Source organism: Chaetodon trifascialis, chromosome 7 (assembly GCF_039877785.1).
Source record: "Chaetodon trifascialis isolate fChaTrf1 chromosome 7, fChaTrf1.hap1, whole genome shotgun sequence".
Lineage (NCBI taxonomy): Eukaryota > Metazoa > Chordata > Actinopteri > Chaetodontiformes > Chaetodontidae > Chaetodon > Chaetodon trifascialis.
The window spans coordinates 6,720,028-6,734,839 of record NC_092062.1 but is presented as its reverse complement, the minus strand read 5'-3'; the positions used below and the strand labels follow the sequence as shown (position 1 = coordinate 6,734,839).

Here is a 14,812-nt window from a genome sequence, read left to right as displayed (position 1 = left end):
TATATTCAGTACTTTTTTCACAAGCTGTATGTGTTCATGTGTGTATTTTGTGTGCACAAAATACACACATTTAGTAGTGTAGAGTTGTGTAGTGCCTACAGGCAGCATATGACCCCCAAAACTTCCATCATGAAGATGGGGTCGACTGTACATACTGTCTCAGAGGCTAAAAAACAGGTGAAGGTGCTACCTGCTGCTCAGAATTCTCGACTGCTGTGAGTGCACAGCAACAATTGAAGCAATTGAGTTTGGCATATCAACATTTTTACCAACTCCTGCCATCTGGATATTGACAGCTGAACAGTAAAAGAACACTGTTTGGAGACTATAAAACTGGAGTAATAGGATTTTTTAAAGTAAGGGTGACATGTTTCCTAATTTTGAGCTTACAACCACTACGTATCATATTTAAGAAGGGTCAGATCTGTTTATCTTAAAAGGCCTACGGACTGTCGTTCAAGTTTTACTCTTTTTGAAAGAGGAGGATCAAGATATTTTTTGAGCATCCAAATCAGATGGCCATGCCTGTGGGGCTGATTCAGCAGCGTGTGTGTGTGTGGGGGGGGTCAGCCGTGTAAGTCCACAGCTGCCCTCATGTTTGAATCCAACAAAATAAAATTGATTATCACCCTCAGCTGTTTCTAATCCCTGAGACATCCACGTAGCTTTATTGTCCAGCAGTGAGACATTTTATTTCCTCTAGCTGATACTGTTAGATAAGAGTCAGACCAAATACAAACAGTCCATGAGAGCTACATTTTTAAGTGACTCTTTTTTCTCCGCAGCAGATCTGTGATTCACCTCAGTAGCCCCAGTTCTTGGTTTGTTATGCAATTGCATTCTTAGCATGCTTAAATTTTCAGTGAAACAGATGAGACCGGCATCATGGTTTTAAAGTCTGTTCCCCGATCCATGTTTGTCTGTTTGACTGCTGTCTCACTGATAAGCACATGTCCCTGTGTGACCCAGTGTCGGTGCTGGCTGTTAGAGTTACTAGTCATCCTCACTTGTTCCAATGGCAAGCAGAAACAAGCTTAAATAATATTAATGCTATAATGGAAACTCTCCTTACTTTACCCACTGCAGGGAGGTTAGAGGTCATCTACAGCTCCATAACAGCATAGCTGGAGCTGGTACAGCTTCAATGTCTGACTTAAGAACAGTTGTACAGACTGTATAGTTGTTAATATGAAGGTCTGTGTCTGGGTCTCTTCAAATACAGTCTTTCGAGGCCACCTTGCAAGGGTTTGTGTTATTGTAGTTCATTTTAAGGAAGACAGCGGGTTGTCCACTTGTCAGAAGCTCAGTGGTTCAATCCTGGTCTCCTGAAGTCTGCAAGTGTGTTCTTGGGCATGATACTGAACCCCAAATTGCTCCCGATGGCTTTGTCATCAGTGTGTGAGCAAATAGGGGAACGTGGCATGTGTTGTCAAGCGCTTTGATTGGAGGTTGACCAGAAAAGTGCTATATAAATGCAGTTCGTTCATCATTTATCCCTCCCTTGTGTTTCTTGTTGGTCCCCTGTTTGTTCTCTGTGTGTGAGTTGAGCATGGCTCTCCGTTGCCTGTGGCTCACCTACCTTCAGCTGCCAATCTACCTGAGCACCTGCAACCAATCCTCATCAAACTCCAGCAGTATATGTACCCCAGCTCTTCACTCCATTCTCCACCAGATAGTTTGGTTTGCTGATGTGGTACTAATGCTAGGCCAATCTTAAGCTCCAAATCAGTATTTTTCTCTCATTTACTCTATGTGTCCTTGTGCCTCAGGTTCATTTTCCTCTGGTCATTGTTGTCTACTTTCCTCGTTCAGAGCCTGGCCAGCGTGCCCTCCATTCAACAGCTCCGCCCTCTCACTTGCCCTGCTCCACCATCTGCTCTGACCTATCTCAAACACCATCTCACCAAGTTCCAAATAAAACTGCCTTCAAACTGTTCCTGCTTTCACATCCTTAATTAACACAACCTCACAGGATGATCTTACCAGTGGGGACCCAGCAGTCTGCCATTGTAACAGCAAACATGCATAAGCAAGGGAAATTGTCAGTTGGAGGTCTGCGTTGGTTCTCCAAGTCCTGAGCCTGCAGATATGTCCACCATCCCCACTGAGTATCATGATCTGGGTGTATTTTTCAGAAGACAAGGCTCTCTCTACCTCCCCGTTGTCCCTATGATTGTGCTGTTGAACTTCTTCCCGGGGCCCCTCTTGCCTCTAAACTTTACAACCTGTCTTGTGAAAAAGGCCATAAAGAAATGAATCAGTGACTCATGAGTAGCATTACTCAACCTTCTTTATCCCCTATTGGTGCTGGGGGGTTTTTGGTCTCTAAGAAGGATCACTCACTACAACCCTGCATTGACTGGTCTGGTCTGACTAACATCACTGTAAAGAACAAGTATCCTCTGCCTGCCTGACAAACTGTGGACCCACCAGAGACAGGCGGGCGATGAGAGGTGTTCGAGGTGGGTACACGGGAAACAGTCCGGTAATGCAGCAGTAAAAAATCACTAGGCAGATCGGGAGAGTTCAAAACCAGATAACTGTAAAGAAGGCAAAGGTACAAAAGACGCTGGGCAAAAAAGCAACAAGAGACAAAACAGGTCGAAACACAAGGAGATCAAAAACACGAGGAATGCCGGAAAGCTTCAGACACAAGGATGCAGACAGTCTGACAAAGACACACTGGGAAGGGCAGGTATGAATACACACGAGGGGTGGAACAGTTAGACACAGGTATAGACAATGAACAATCTGGGGAAGTCAGGACACCTAACAAGACAACACAAAAGAGGAAACTGAAAACCCTACAAAATAAAACAGGAAGTGACACAGACAAGGACCGGACACTGCCATTAATCAACTCTGCTTTTGAGCCAGACAATATTGCCACAGTCTTCACAATACTGTCACAAAAGAACATAGACAACCTTTGTGGATACTTCGAATATCTGGTAATGTCTTTTAGACTCACACATGCTCCTGCTGCTTTATGTTTGTGTACACTCTCCCAGAACATCTCTGACTCTCCTACGTCCACCAGATCCTCCAAAGGCTTTTGCAGAACAAATTCTTCATGAAGGCAGGGAAGTGTGAGTTCATAGACTTTGGTAATTTCTCCCACTGTCTCAGTAAGGATTACAATACAGTGGCATCACCTCTTGCCAGACTCTCTTCCTCCTGCATTCCTTTTTCTGGACCCCAGACGCTGTAAAAACTTGATTCAAATTAAAGTCTCCACACATCTGCCCCCTTCCTGGTCCAACCTAATCCCTCTTGCCAGTTCACTGTGGAGGTTGATGCTTCAGTTAAATGGCTCTATCCCTGTTTCTTTTTCTTCTGTCATATCTCTCCAGCTGAAAACCATTTTGACATTGGTAATAGGGAGCAACTCTCTGTCAAACTTGTGTTAGAAGAATGAAGGCACTGGCTGGAGGGGGCAGAGCAGCCATACTTGGCCTACATTCGCTTAACAACTTAACCCCCATGACGTGTGCTGGTTTTTGTTTTTTTGTAAGTTTAACTTCACTCTGACATATCTCCTGGATTCCAGACTTATCAAACTGATCCTCTCTCCCATCGGCATGTCTCTGAAGAGTCTCTCTCCACCCTAGACACCATCCTACCTTTGACCTGTGTGGTGGCAGAGGTTTTCTTGAAGATGAACTTGATAGTAAGGGAGGCTCAGCAGACACCCAAGCACTGGTCCACCTAACTGCCTACTCGTACCAAATTCTATACATTCTCGGGTCCTCCAGTGGGTGACCACTTCCTCTTTTACCTGCCATTCAGGAATAAGCCATGCCTTCCTCAAATGACACTTCTGGTGGCCTACTATGGGGGCATATACCCAACCTTTGTCTCAGCTTGCACTATCTGTGCTCAGGGAAAGTCATCATCGTCTACCCACTGGTCTGTTAAGCCCTGTCCCGTTCCAAGTTGTTCTTTGGTCACACATCGTTGTCAGCTTTGTCACAGATGTACCTCCTTCACAGGGTAACAGTCATACTCACTGTCGCTGATCACTTCTCTAAAGCAGTTCACTTTGTGGCAGACTGTGAAACATCTGACTGCCTGGTACAGCATGTCCTCCATCTCCATGGTGTTCCAGAGGATATAGTCTCTGACCAGATTCATACCCCAGTTTGGAGGGCATTTTACCAAGCTCTTAGTGTTACTGTTAGTCTTTCCTCTGGTTTTCACCCACTGACCAACAGGCAGATGGGAATGGCTAACTGGGACCTAAAAGCTGCACTACAGGGTATGACCACCACCAATCTGTCCCCCTTTTAAGGCCTCTTTAGGTTATAAACCACTTGTTTCTCTCCGAGGAGAGTGATCTAGGGTGAACTCTCGAAAAAACTCCAGGTGTTCACTCCATTCCTCACTAGATTGTTCCATTTGCCAGCCTGGTACTAATGCCAAGAAAAATCTGAAGCTCCAAGTCAGTAGTTTGCCACAAGACTGAGTCATTCCTTGTGCCTCAGATTCATGTTCCTCCAGTGATCTCTGTCGACCTGCCTCACTCACCACCTCGCTGGTCTGCAGGTCAGCCCTCTCTACCTGCCCCGCTCCACCAGCTACTCTCACCAGCTTCTAAATAAAACAGCCTTTCAAAAGTTTTTTTTGAAAAGCCTCTTGTCCTAGTCCTGTCTTTGGTCTGAAATGAATGTTTATTGCAGGAATTCTCAAAAATGTCACAAGAACCAGATCAGGTTACTTTACTTTTGTGGCCTTTAAAATTACTTTCGTAACAATTTGTTCACAAATGTATTATTTTTATTTTTGTTCATTATTATTGACCCTAAGTGCACATGCTTGACTCCCTTTGTCCTGACATTTGACCTTTGAATAATGATTCACAAGTTTTGAGGCATAATTCAGTTGCTGTATATGCGTCAAAGTCGTACCATCACAACTGATAATGTGGAGCTTTGTCCAAATAAGGAATGCAAAGAAATGTGAGAAATGTGCATCCTTGTTATACACGGTATGGTTTAGTGTATAGTCTTGGAGACGATGTTTGGCTGAGGCTGTTTCGACCCTGATATCAGAGCTTTCAGCATGCTCATGATATTACAAGGCTTGAACAAATGACACATCTTTTTATGTCTGTGTCTTCTGCTTCCATTATTTCTGTGACAAACCTAAAGAAAAGTTGATAGAGAATGAACAGTATAGCACTTCATTTTCACTTTTCTGTTTGTTTTACTTGTAAATGTGACTTTCTGCATTGCTCAGACTTTGAAGTCTTACAGCCAGATAAAACCAGACATAAGACAGGAGAAGCTGTCCTCAAATGACCAGAGCACAAACAACGTCCACCTGGCACCTCAGATCCCATTGTCAAACAGCAAACAGTGTGTTCCACAGCGCATCATGACAGCTATCTGTCCTCAGATGACCCAGCAGACAGACACACAGACAGCAGTGGTAGTAGTGGTAGTTGTACTCGTAGTATTTGTCCTCAGATGACCCTGTGAACAGACAGTCAGTGGGGTCAGGCTGGACTGACTGTCACAGGCAGTCAGCAGAAAGAGCTTGTGTGTCATGTTAGAGGAAATTGGTTATTTTTTACAGGAACAATCTGTCCACCTGATAAGTCATTGAGGGTTTCTGCAGTGCAGCGGTTTTAGATGAAATATAGCAAATAATATAACATTTATAATATAATGGGATCAGATATAAGACTCCTGAATAGAGCATATATGATGTTTTCATTTCTCCACCAGAATACAGAGGTAGTGTGATTAAATTCACACTATACAGTAATGTCCTTATCAACTAATGGAATTTGCACACGTTGTAGAAATCGTACTTTTTAATTTATGTTTCTTGCTGTACCATTGCTCTGAAAAGAATAAATTAGAAAGTGCTCTTCCATCAGATTAAAAAAGGCTGAAGAGATTCTGTGACTTTTGCCCTTTTTTCCTGGCAAGTTTCATAAATCGGTTTTGCTCCAGTTGTTTGGCAGCTGGTTTGTTAGTTTGTCCAAATACCCCTGCCCCTAAAGAGTCTTTTGCTAAGGATGAATGTTTTAATTGCAATGTTACGGTATGTACTGTGAGACTATATAACTGTTTGAAGTCAAAGATTTTGCCAAATTGTTTATACTGCAATAGGAATCCTTTCAATAACTCTGGTTGTAGGACTGCTTTATGATAACATTCGATTTTATATGATCTTTGCATCAATGTAATGACAGACATACTGTACCTGTCAAATTGTCAAATCCAGAAGCTATTTTCCAATTGATCCTGCAGAAAATGAGCTATTACTAAAATGTCACATTATGTAAAAAATACATATACTGTGATATCTCCCATCACTAAACTCTAATTTTTAGTGTCCCCCCACAACCCTTCATCTCCATAATTCTGTACTTAATGTAGAAGGTAATCATGGACAGTAAACCAGTTCAATTGCAGTTACTAAAAATAGAAATAAAATAACCTTTATTTTAAAGTAAATTCTACCTTAAACTAACTATATCAGTTAATAGTTTGAAGTTTTTTTTATGTTCTCTCTGTATGTTCCAGACTCCACTTAAGAAAATGTACCTTTCATTGCAAACATTTGTCAAATCAAACAGTCCTGACAGGAAAAGAAAATGATTCCTGGTTGAAGTTCAAAACAAATGTTCAACTTCATGAAAAGTTGACAGCTTTTTACTGCACAGTACCGATGAGGATTTTGGAAGCCCACTGCAGTCTGTCTGTTCCAGTACAGCTGTACTGCTGATATGAGTACAAGCAGAATCTGCCCATTGTAAGGTCACATGCAGCAAATGTTTGCTCGGCAGCCAAACTCGGTTTCATGAACTAAAATTACTTGGAAAACAGACTTAGTTAATGTTGTGACTCTTTGAAGATGGTTAGCTCTGATAGCGCCATACTTACGTCACATTTCAGACTGTGAAACAGTGAACTCCATAGGCCTCAACAGGGATAAACTGAAGATTACCAGAATAACACACACACACACACACACACACACACACACACACACACACACACACACACACACACACACACACACACACAAAACTTATCTCTGCGCGGATACACAGGCTGCTCTTCTCAATATCAAACACGGGATTACTGTGTGATAATTCTGCTCTAACGCTGTAATCAATTAGTCCGGCATGGCAGCCTCCTCTCCTTTTCTCTCCTCTGTTCTCCTTTCCTGGACTTCCTTGTCTTTCATCTCCTGTCCTGTCCTCTTTGGCCCTCTCCTTTTTCCCCTCTCCTCTCCTTTTCTCTCACATTCTCTCCTGTCATTTCCTCTTATTCTCTTTCCTCTGCATCCTTTTCTTTTCTCCTCTACTTTTCTTTCATCTCTCCTTTCCTCTCCTCTTCTCTCTCCTCCTCTCTGCTCCCCTCCATTCCTTTCCTCTTCTCTTCTCCTCTCTCGTCTTGTCTCCTGTCTGCTCCTTTCCTCTCTATCAAAGCAACTCTTTGATTTGCTAACCTCTATAAAGCCAATGTAGCTAATTTCAGCCCATCCGATGATTTGAGAGTGCTACTCAAGCAAAAAAGTCTTCTAACTTCCCCAGACTAATTTCAATCGATTTGATACACCATGAACATTGAAACGCTCCGGACACCCATTTGGCTTAGTCATGAACAGACAAAGTGATGAATCACTGGTAAGGCACGTAATGAGGTAAATATCCCTCGACATCATGGCAGCCCAGTTTCTCTTTTACTTCTGTGTTTGTCAGGGCAGCGGCTGCTGTGTGTATCCTTACTGCAGTAAGACTCGATAAGAACAGGCAAACAGAGCCGAGATAAGACTAGCTAACTGAGATCTGTCGAGCCTTTCCAAACCTCAGACAGGGCGTGTGTTTGTTTACCGTCTGTCTGCTTTTCTCACCAACAAATTCCTTCCTGCTCTCGTCCCACTTCGTTTCTCTTCATGAACTTTTTTTAAACCTGCATCTCTTTACTTTGTTTGATTTCTGTCTCTCTCACCCACCTCTCCTTGTCTTTTTTTTCATGTTTCTTATCTCTCTTATTCTCTTTTTTGTTGCTTTTCCTCTCCCTACCTGTTTTTCCCTCCTCTATTCTTTTGTTTTTAACGTCTGCCTTTCTCCTCTGTCATTCCCTTTCTTCCCCCGTCATACTCCATGTGATCTATCTCTCCGACACCCTCATTTTAACTTGTTCATTCTCAACGACAACAAAAAGAGTAGTTGTTGTTACTCTTTCACCAAAACCGGTTTTCCACCGATCCCCCCACCCTCCCTCTCCTCTCCCCCCCCCTCTTTTTTAGATTTTATTCTGTTTCCCAGACACACAAAAAAGCGGCACTTGGCACTTTTGAAATGTAAATAAAGTTTTGTTGTTTCCTTAGCCGTAGCCTCCTCCAGCCCTGTTTATCAGGCAGACTTCAAAGTGGCACACTGACATGTGGCTCTATCTCTCCCCTGCTCTGTGAAATAGGGTCACAGGCGGTGTTTGGCTTTCAGAAAAACTTTCCCTTTCATGTAAGAACCTAGTGGGTGAGAGGAACTAAAGGGGGCCATGCCAGCCAGCCAGCCACCCACCTGCTATCCAGACTGAGACACACACTGAGGTTCGTCCTCTGCTGTGTGCGTGGGTGTGTGTGTGGGTGGATGTGAATGAGTGTTGTTTTTGTACACTTTTCTCAACTGGTCATTGCAGGCCAGCAGTTAGCCCTGCCCATGTTTTGCTTGGGTGTATCTGTTTCGCCTGTTGTTTTAGCTATCTCATGGTTGTATTCACGGAGTTTTCTGTCTTTTTCTCTCTTTTCTCTAGCTGTGGTGCCAGTGTGTGAACGCCTCAGTACCTTGTGCTGGGTTCGGGACTGCGGCAACGGGACAAAAGGCATAAGAGGAGACAGAGAGGACACGAGGCAGAAAAACACGGGAACAAGCCAGCAAAAGAGCTGGGAGAATCGGAGGAGACAGCATGTTGGTTAGAGCTGAGTTTAAGAGACAAACCTGACTGCGGAGGAGACAGAGGCAGACAGATAGACTGAGAGATATATAGATTTATAGCTCACAGGCAGAGAAGAGGCTGGGACACTCACCTGCAGCCAGGCAGGTTGAAAAACTGAGAGACAGCCAAGAGTTCAGTGGACCGGCTATGGCTGTAGGCCTGCTGCTGGGAGGATAGAGTTCAGTGCCCTGCAGCTTCCAAACCCTCATCCATCCTTTTCTAACCTGACCCTTACCTCAAATCAGAGTCTCCACCCCAAAAAGATCCCTCCATCTCCTCCTTTTGTACTCCTCTTCCCCTAAGCCATCACTCAGTTCCCCATGTCCTGTGTAGTCAGCAGTAGCAATACTGTGAAAAGACAGTTAAGGCATCACGCAGACTAGTTAAGCAGCCAGCTGTGTCCTCAGAGAACTAGAGTGACTGTACAGCAGTCGCCCGCCGCAGAGTGTGACAGACAGCAGCCTTTTATTCCCGCACATGGTCTGTTGATGAAGAAAGATGGCAGTGAGACTGGCAGGCGCCGCCCCTTCCTCTCGGCCACCCTCCCTCCCACCAGCGGCCGCGGCTCTGACCGGTTAAGGTTTGTCTATTGGCATCCATCGCAGCATCGGCAACAGCTGGCAGAGCGTGGGAAGGAGCAGTATGCAGGAAACTGACTTACCGGCCACAAATGCCTTTAAAGGTACACACTGGGAATTCATAGCTGTGCGTGTGTGCGTGTGTGTGTGTGTGTGTGTGTGTGTGTGTGTGTGTGTGTGTGTGTGTGTGTGTGTGTGTGTGTGTGTGTGTGTGTGTGTGCATGTGTGCACATGCGTTTGTTTGTACTAATTTTTGTATCAAGTTATGTCGATGTAAAAAAAGTGTCTTTTGAACACATTAACAGTAGTGGGTGTTCAGCCTCTGAAGAACTTGGTCAGGTCGCCATTAGAAATTAACATTATGATATTAAGTCGTATCACATATGGTTCTTATGGCCACACGTTGGACATCATCTGATATCCTTTATTCCATTTAGCCCAACAAGTAAATGAAATAAAACAGGTCATTTCAATATGGAGGTGATACATGAGATGTCACCAACTACTCAGCTTCAACTAATTCATATTAATGCTGTGAGATGGCCAAAGTACGACTGTGTCTGAAATCACTCCCTGTTAACTACTTAGTAGGGCACTATATTTACCATCTGCCATTTAGCATGTTCAGATTCTGAGTGTGACATTTTTTGCTCTACGTAGTGCCCTTAAAAGTTGTTTTAACACTCACAATGCACTGAGGCACATTTTGGGAAGGCAAAAATTTCAGTTGGGCGACACTACACCTGTTGATAATGACCTAAAGTGACGCTGATTACCTAGCGTCCAACATCTCAGCTTTCTTCTCATTATAGTGGAGACTTCTGAGTGTGTGCTATGTAGATAGCAGTGAATGAGTGAATGAGGGAGTGAATTTTGCAAACATTTTGACTTGCCATAATAGGAAAAGCACAGCTGTTATTAATAACAGAAATGGTGGCTCTGTTCTTTTCAAGTGAGCCAGCATGCACAATACCACGACCCTCAAACCACTGCAGCTAAATGGACTTCAGCCATCATTTATTTTGTTATTTACACTTATGCTTTTCCTACTGTGACATGTCAAAGTGTCTTCTGTGAAAAAGGCATGTCGTCTAATTATGTGCTCCCGGCATGACAGTGCCTGTACTCAGCTGACTGGCTGGAGATAGTTTTCTAAAGAAAGAAGCACCACTTTGTATAATTTCGATGCTTGAAAAGAATGAGTGGAGTGTGTCTTTTTGCTGTTCAAAAAGACCAGTGGAGTGCTAAGTCTTCACCCAGGTAGACTATTTAGTCACTGTCATCACAGCATTTTCAGACAGGCATTTTGCAGCTAGCTCATCAGTAGAAGGCGAGTGTAAATGACCAGCAGCTGGCAGGTAGTGAACAGTAGTTGGAATCTCCCACTTAAAGCCTGTGTGCACCCACAAGGTGTTTCCATTCATTCGAGCTTATTAATACCCTGCTCAGGTTCAAGTTGAGTGGAGCTATGTTGGAATTACACAAGGTCAAACTTTATAAACCAATGAGAATGACTGAAAATGTGTAACTTCTCTCACCCAAACAGGTGCTATGAAACAGGAAGGTCAGTGAGATGTTAATTAAACAGTCTTTTATTTAGTGATGTCAAGTAGTGTCCTATCACCAGTAACCAGCTGCATCATTTCACCTCATTCTTTTCATGTAGAAACAAGAGAAGTTAGTCTGATACAAACCTGCCTTTTTCAGTACTATGTAGGCAATAAATACAAGCCTGGAGTGTATTCAACAGAAAATTAACATGATGACAATATGATAAATCACATTTACAGAAAACAGTTACAGTGTTAGTGAAAGTTAAAAGAGAATTCAAGCATAGCTTCCACAGCCCAGCATGCAGTGCAGTGATAGCACCTCTCCAGAAGTGAAAAAGCCGGCCGCAGCTAATTTTCTGTAATGAAACCTTTTGTAACTTACCAACTCATCTATGCGTTCCTCTGTATGCAAGCATATATATGTGAGTATCAACAATGTCTGCGTGTAGTGACATTTATGAGGGAATCAGACTCTGAGTCATCGTACTCTTTGAGGTGAAAAGTTCACAGCGCTGCGGAGAGGAAAGCGGTGCTCGTGGAAATAAAAGGCAATGCTCTGCCCGTAGTGTTAGCCTCTGTAAACTCGAGCTTAACGGTTTCTCATTCAAACATAATCACTTACTCTAATGATGATTGTTGTAATTGAAGTCGCATGCAGGCATACAGAGGAAGGCCTGCCTGGAACTTCCCTTCTTTCAGCTGAACCACATCCAACAGCACTCGAATGAACAGGTTCAGACCTGTGACATGCTGACCAGCCTGTCACATGATGAGATCAAATCTGTGTATCTTCAGTCAAATCGTGCTGTTTAAAGATGATGTTGCTCTGAAATTAAGTTAATTGCTGTTAATCCAGTTATGAAGAAGAAGATGGTTCGAAGAATGAAACTCTCATTTTAATTAAATCTACCAGAGCAACAGTGTTAGCAGAAGTATCACAGACAGTGGTTTACAGAGAATAAATAATGGAAGAATGAGAAACTAGAGTACTGAGTCTCACACACACACACACACACACACACACACACACACACACACACACACACACACACACACACACACACACACACACACACACACACAGTTGTCTTTGTTCTTTCCATATTTCAGTATTATCTTTTTTTTCTCCAGTTCTCTTCAGTGTGTTTCCACTTTTTCATCTTTTATTTCAGTTATGAGACCCTGTAACTTTATATGTTTAGCAGAAAACATTTTGACAAATTGAATAGGTGCACTAATAGAAGGGAGCAGTAGTAAGTGTTATTAGTAACACCTGTGCTTTTTCCTGCTGTGCTGAGTCAAAACAGCTACTGTGAAAAAGGCCCACTGGCCTGTACCCACATTGATTGACAGGTCTCTTTAAGGCCACACAGGTGTTTTCAGGTATGCTCATTCGACCACTGATCACTTTGAAGGTGAGGTAAGATACACAGGAATTATGCGATGTCACCAGATCCCATGTACTAACAGGGATGTTAAAGGTGTTATTTGTGGCTGCATAGCAGGTGCAACAAAGCTTGCAGGGAAGTGAGGGGGAAGTCAGTCAGTGGGCACACTGTGGGATGTGGCACATGGCCTTTCAAAGTGCATTAAGAAAGAAATGGCCACCTGTCCAATTCACAGTCAAACAAATGGGGGCAGCATATCACCAGAGTAACTAACTGCTGCTGACTGTAGCTGCCATTAACTAGTTAGCTCAGTGTGCTGTGCAGCTGTAGCAGTCCTATTATCCCAGCTGACTCTGCCCATACTGGGATCTCAGGAACCTGTGGAGTGTTTACACTGCTAGCACAGGAGCATTGGACTGCAGGGAGGAGGAGGAGGAGGTTTCCAGGTGCTGCAATGGGTACCAGAACCAGAGCCTGGTGAGCAGCCAATGGCTCAGCAGCCTCCCAGTGAACACGGGACTGAACACAGCCTCAGAGGCTGACAGAGGCCCGTCCAACAGGGAATATACTATAGAGGTGGTTTACAGTGGCTCCGAGCAGGAGGGGCGTGAAGGGGGCAGGGAGCGCGATGGAAGTCTGTCAGTGCCCAGCCGCCAACCTCAGAGGTCTGAGCTATATTATTAGACTATCATCTCTTACAAAGTGGTATTATGAGACTGGATGGGCTGGGGCTAGCTGGTTAGCATGCTAACTTAAGTCAATATCTCTGCAACACAATACATAGATGTCTTTGAGTTAACCTCACATCTGTTGCTTCTTCACAGTCTGTTGATAACTGTAGTGAATTTTTGTATGTTCTAGTGCAAAATTGTGACATATTGTACCTTTAATGGTTCAACAAGTTCACCCAGAAAGAAAGAAGCCGTCCTCTCTGTGTTTTCCATCATATGAGCAAACAGCTCCCTCAGACAGACTTACCCAGATAATACACCCGTGAAGGTGACTGATAACGGTTTCAACAGTATTCTCTCATGTTGCCTCCCAGTCTGAATTTTTAAGCTGCTGCAGTGAATTTCACATTCTGACATTTTCTCTTTGATTGCTGATAGTTTGGAGTCCCGCTGTGATGTTTCCATTGGCAATGTTAACCAGAGCATACATAGGAATGTGCCTCCACCACTCAACACTGATTTGTCAAAGCAATTTGACTTGCAGCTGAAGCTCGCTCAATTGGTTAAACAACCAAGAGCACGGAGCGGTTGACGGAACCTTTATTCTGAGGAAGATGGGATCTGCAAGACAGACATCTCACTCTGTGAGCATGTAGAGAGCCGCACTGATGGACTGACTTAGTCACTGACAGATTGAATAACTTAGCTACTCTCCGTTGTTTCCGAGGAGTTAATTAAACCGAACATAAAGCCTTGTGGCACTGGCATGCAGTTTGTGTGCTGCGTGGTTAAGAATTCGATTAATGTGCCTCAAATCTTGACACACGCGCACTTTATCTATGAATTTATGTATGCATCCTGCTGTTTCTATTAGTGTGGTCAACCACTGCTGATATGGAGAAATCACTCCAGAGCTGACCTTCTCTCTGCTCTCAAAGCACACATATTACATAATTCATCAGCCATGTGTGTGTCTGAGTTAGCTTTGGTCAGTCTCCGCTGTGGCCCTGCTGGGTTGAAGAGGGGAATGAAGTCATTGAGCTGTAGTAAACAAATGTGCCACATTCAGATCGGTAGACATTCGTGGTCGATGGCTGCAAGGTTAACGTAAGGTTTTGTTTACTGGACGGAGTTCATGTCGGGTTAAACGCACAAACACATATGCACGTTTGTACTTCTGTACCTGTGAGGACACTCATTGACATAATGCAGCTCCCGGCCCCTTATCCATCACAACTAAATGCCTAACCCTAACCCAACCCTTAAAACCAGCCCTTTTAAGTTCTGTCTGAGTGAGGAAAGGCCTAATAGTCCTCACTTTCCAAAAATGACCACACCTCCCTGGTCTAAAACTCAACTTGGTTCTCACAAAGATAGCTCTGCATGTACACACACACACACACACACACACACACACGCACATATCTGGCCTTCCGCTCAGCCCAGTGTCTGTGTGTCTGTCTGCATCTGTGTTCAGTGCATTTTAATCCACACTGATTTCCACAGTGGGCTTGTTATTGTACATATTGTGTTCTCAGGTGATGTGCGGAGGGAAGAGAGTGTTTAGCTGCTCAGGCAGATGCAGACCAAGGCCATGTTGCCACCACTGGAAAATAACTTCTCACTGGCATCACACACTTTCACCTTAACTGCAATACATAC

General features: G+C 43.7%; 1 protein-coding gene across 2 annotated transcripts in view; it reads left to right on the top strand.

The window, feature by feature from the left end:
* LOC139333330 (low-density lipoprotein receptor class A domain-containing protein 4-like) overlaps window positions 1-14,812 on the top strand; it is a 210,658-nt gene that overhangs the window by 70,591 nt on the left and 125,255 nt on the right. The window contains exons 1-2 of one of the 2 annotated variants that reach the window (XM_070965618.1): window positions 8,375-8,574; window positions 8,778-9,642. In XM_070965618.1, coding sequence (XP_070821719.1) covers window positions 9,603-9,642 — 40 coding nt within the window. In that variant the 5' untranslated portion in view covers window positions 8,375-8,574; window positions 8,778-9,602. Of the gene's footprint in view, window positions 1-8,374; window positions 8,575-8,777; window positions 9,643-14,812 lie in introns of those variants that run through there. The other variant, XM_070965617.1, reaches the window with a different exon arrangement.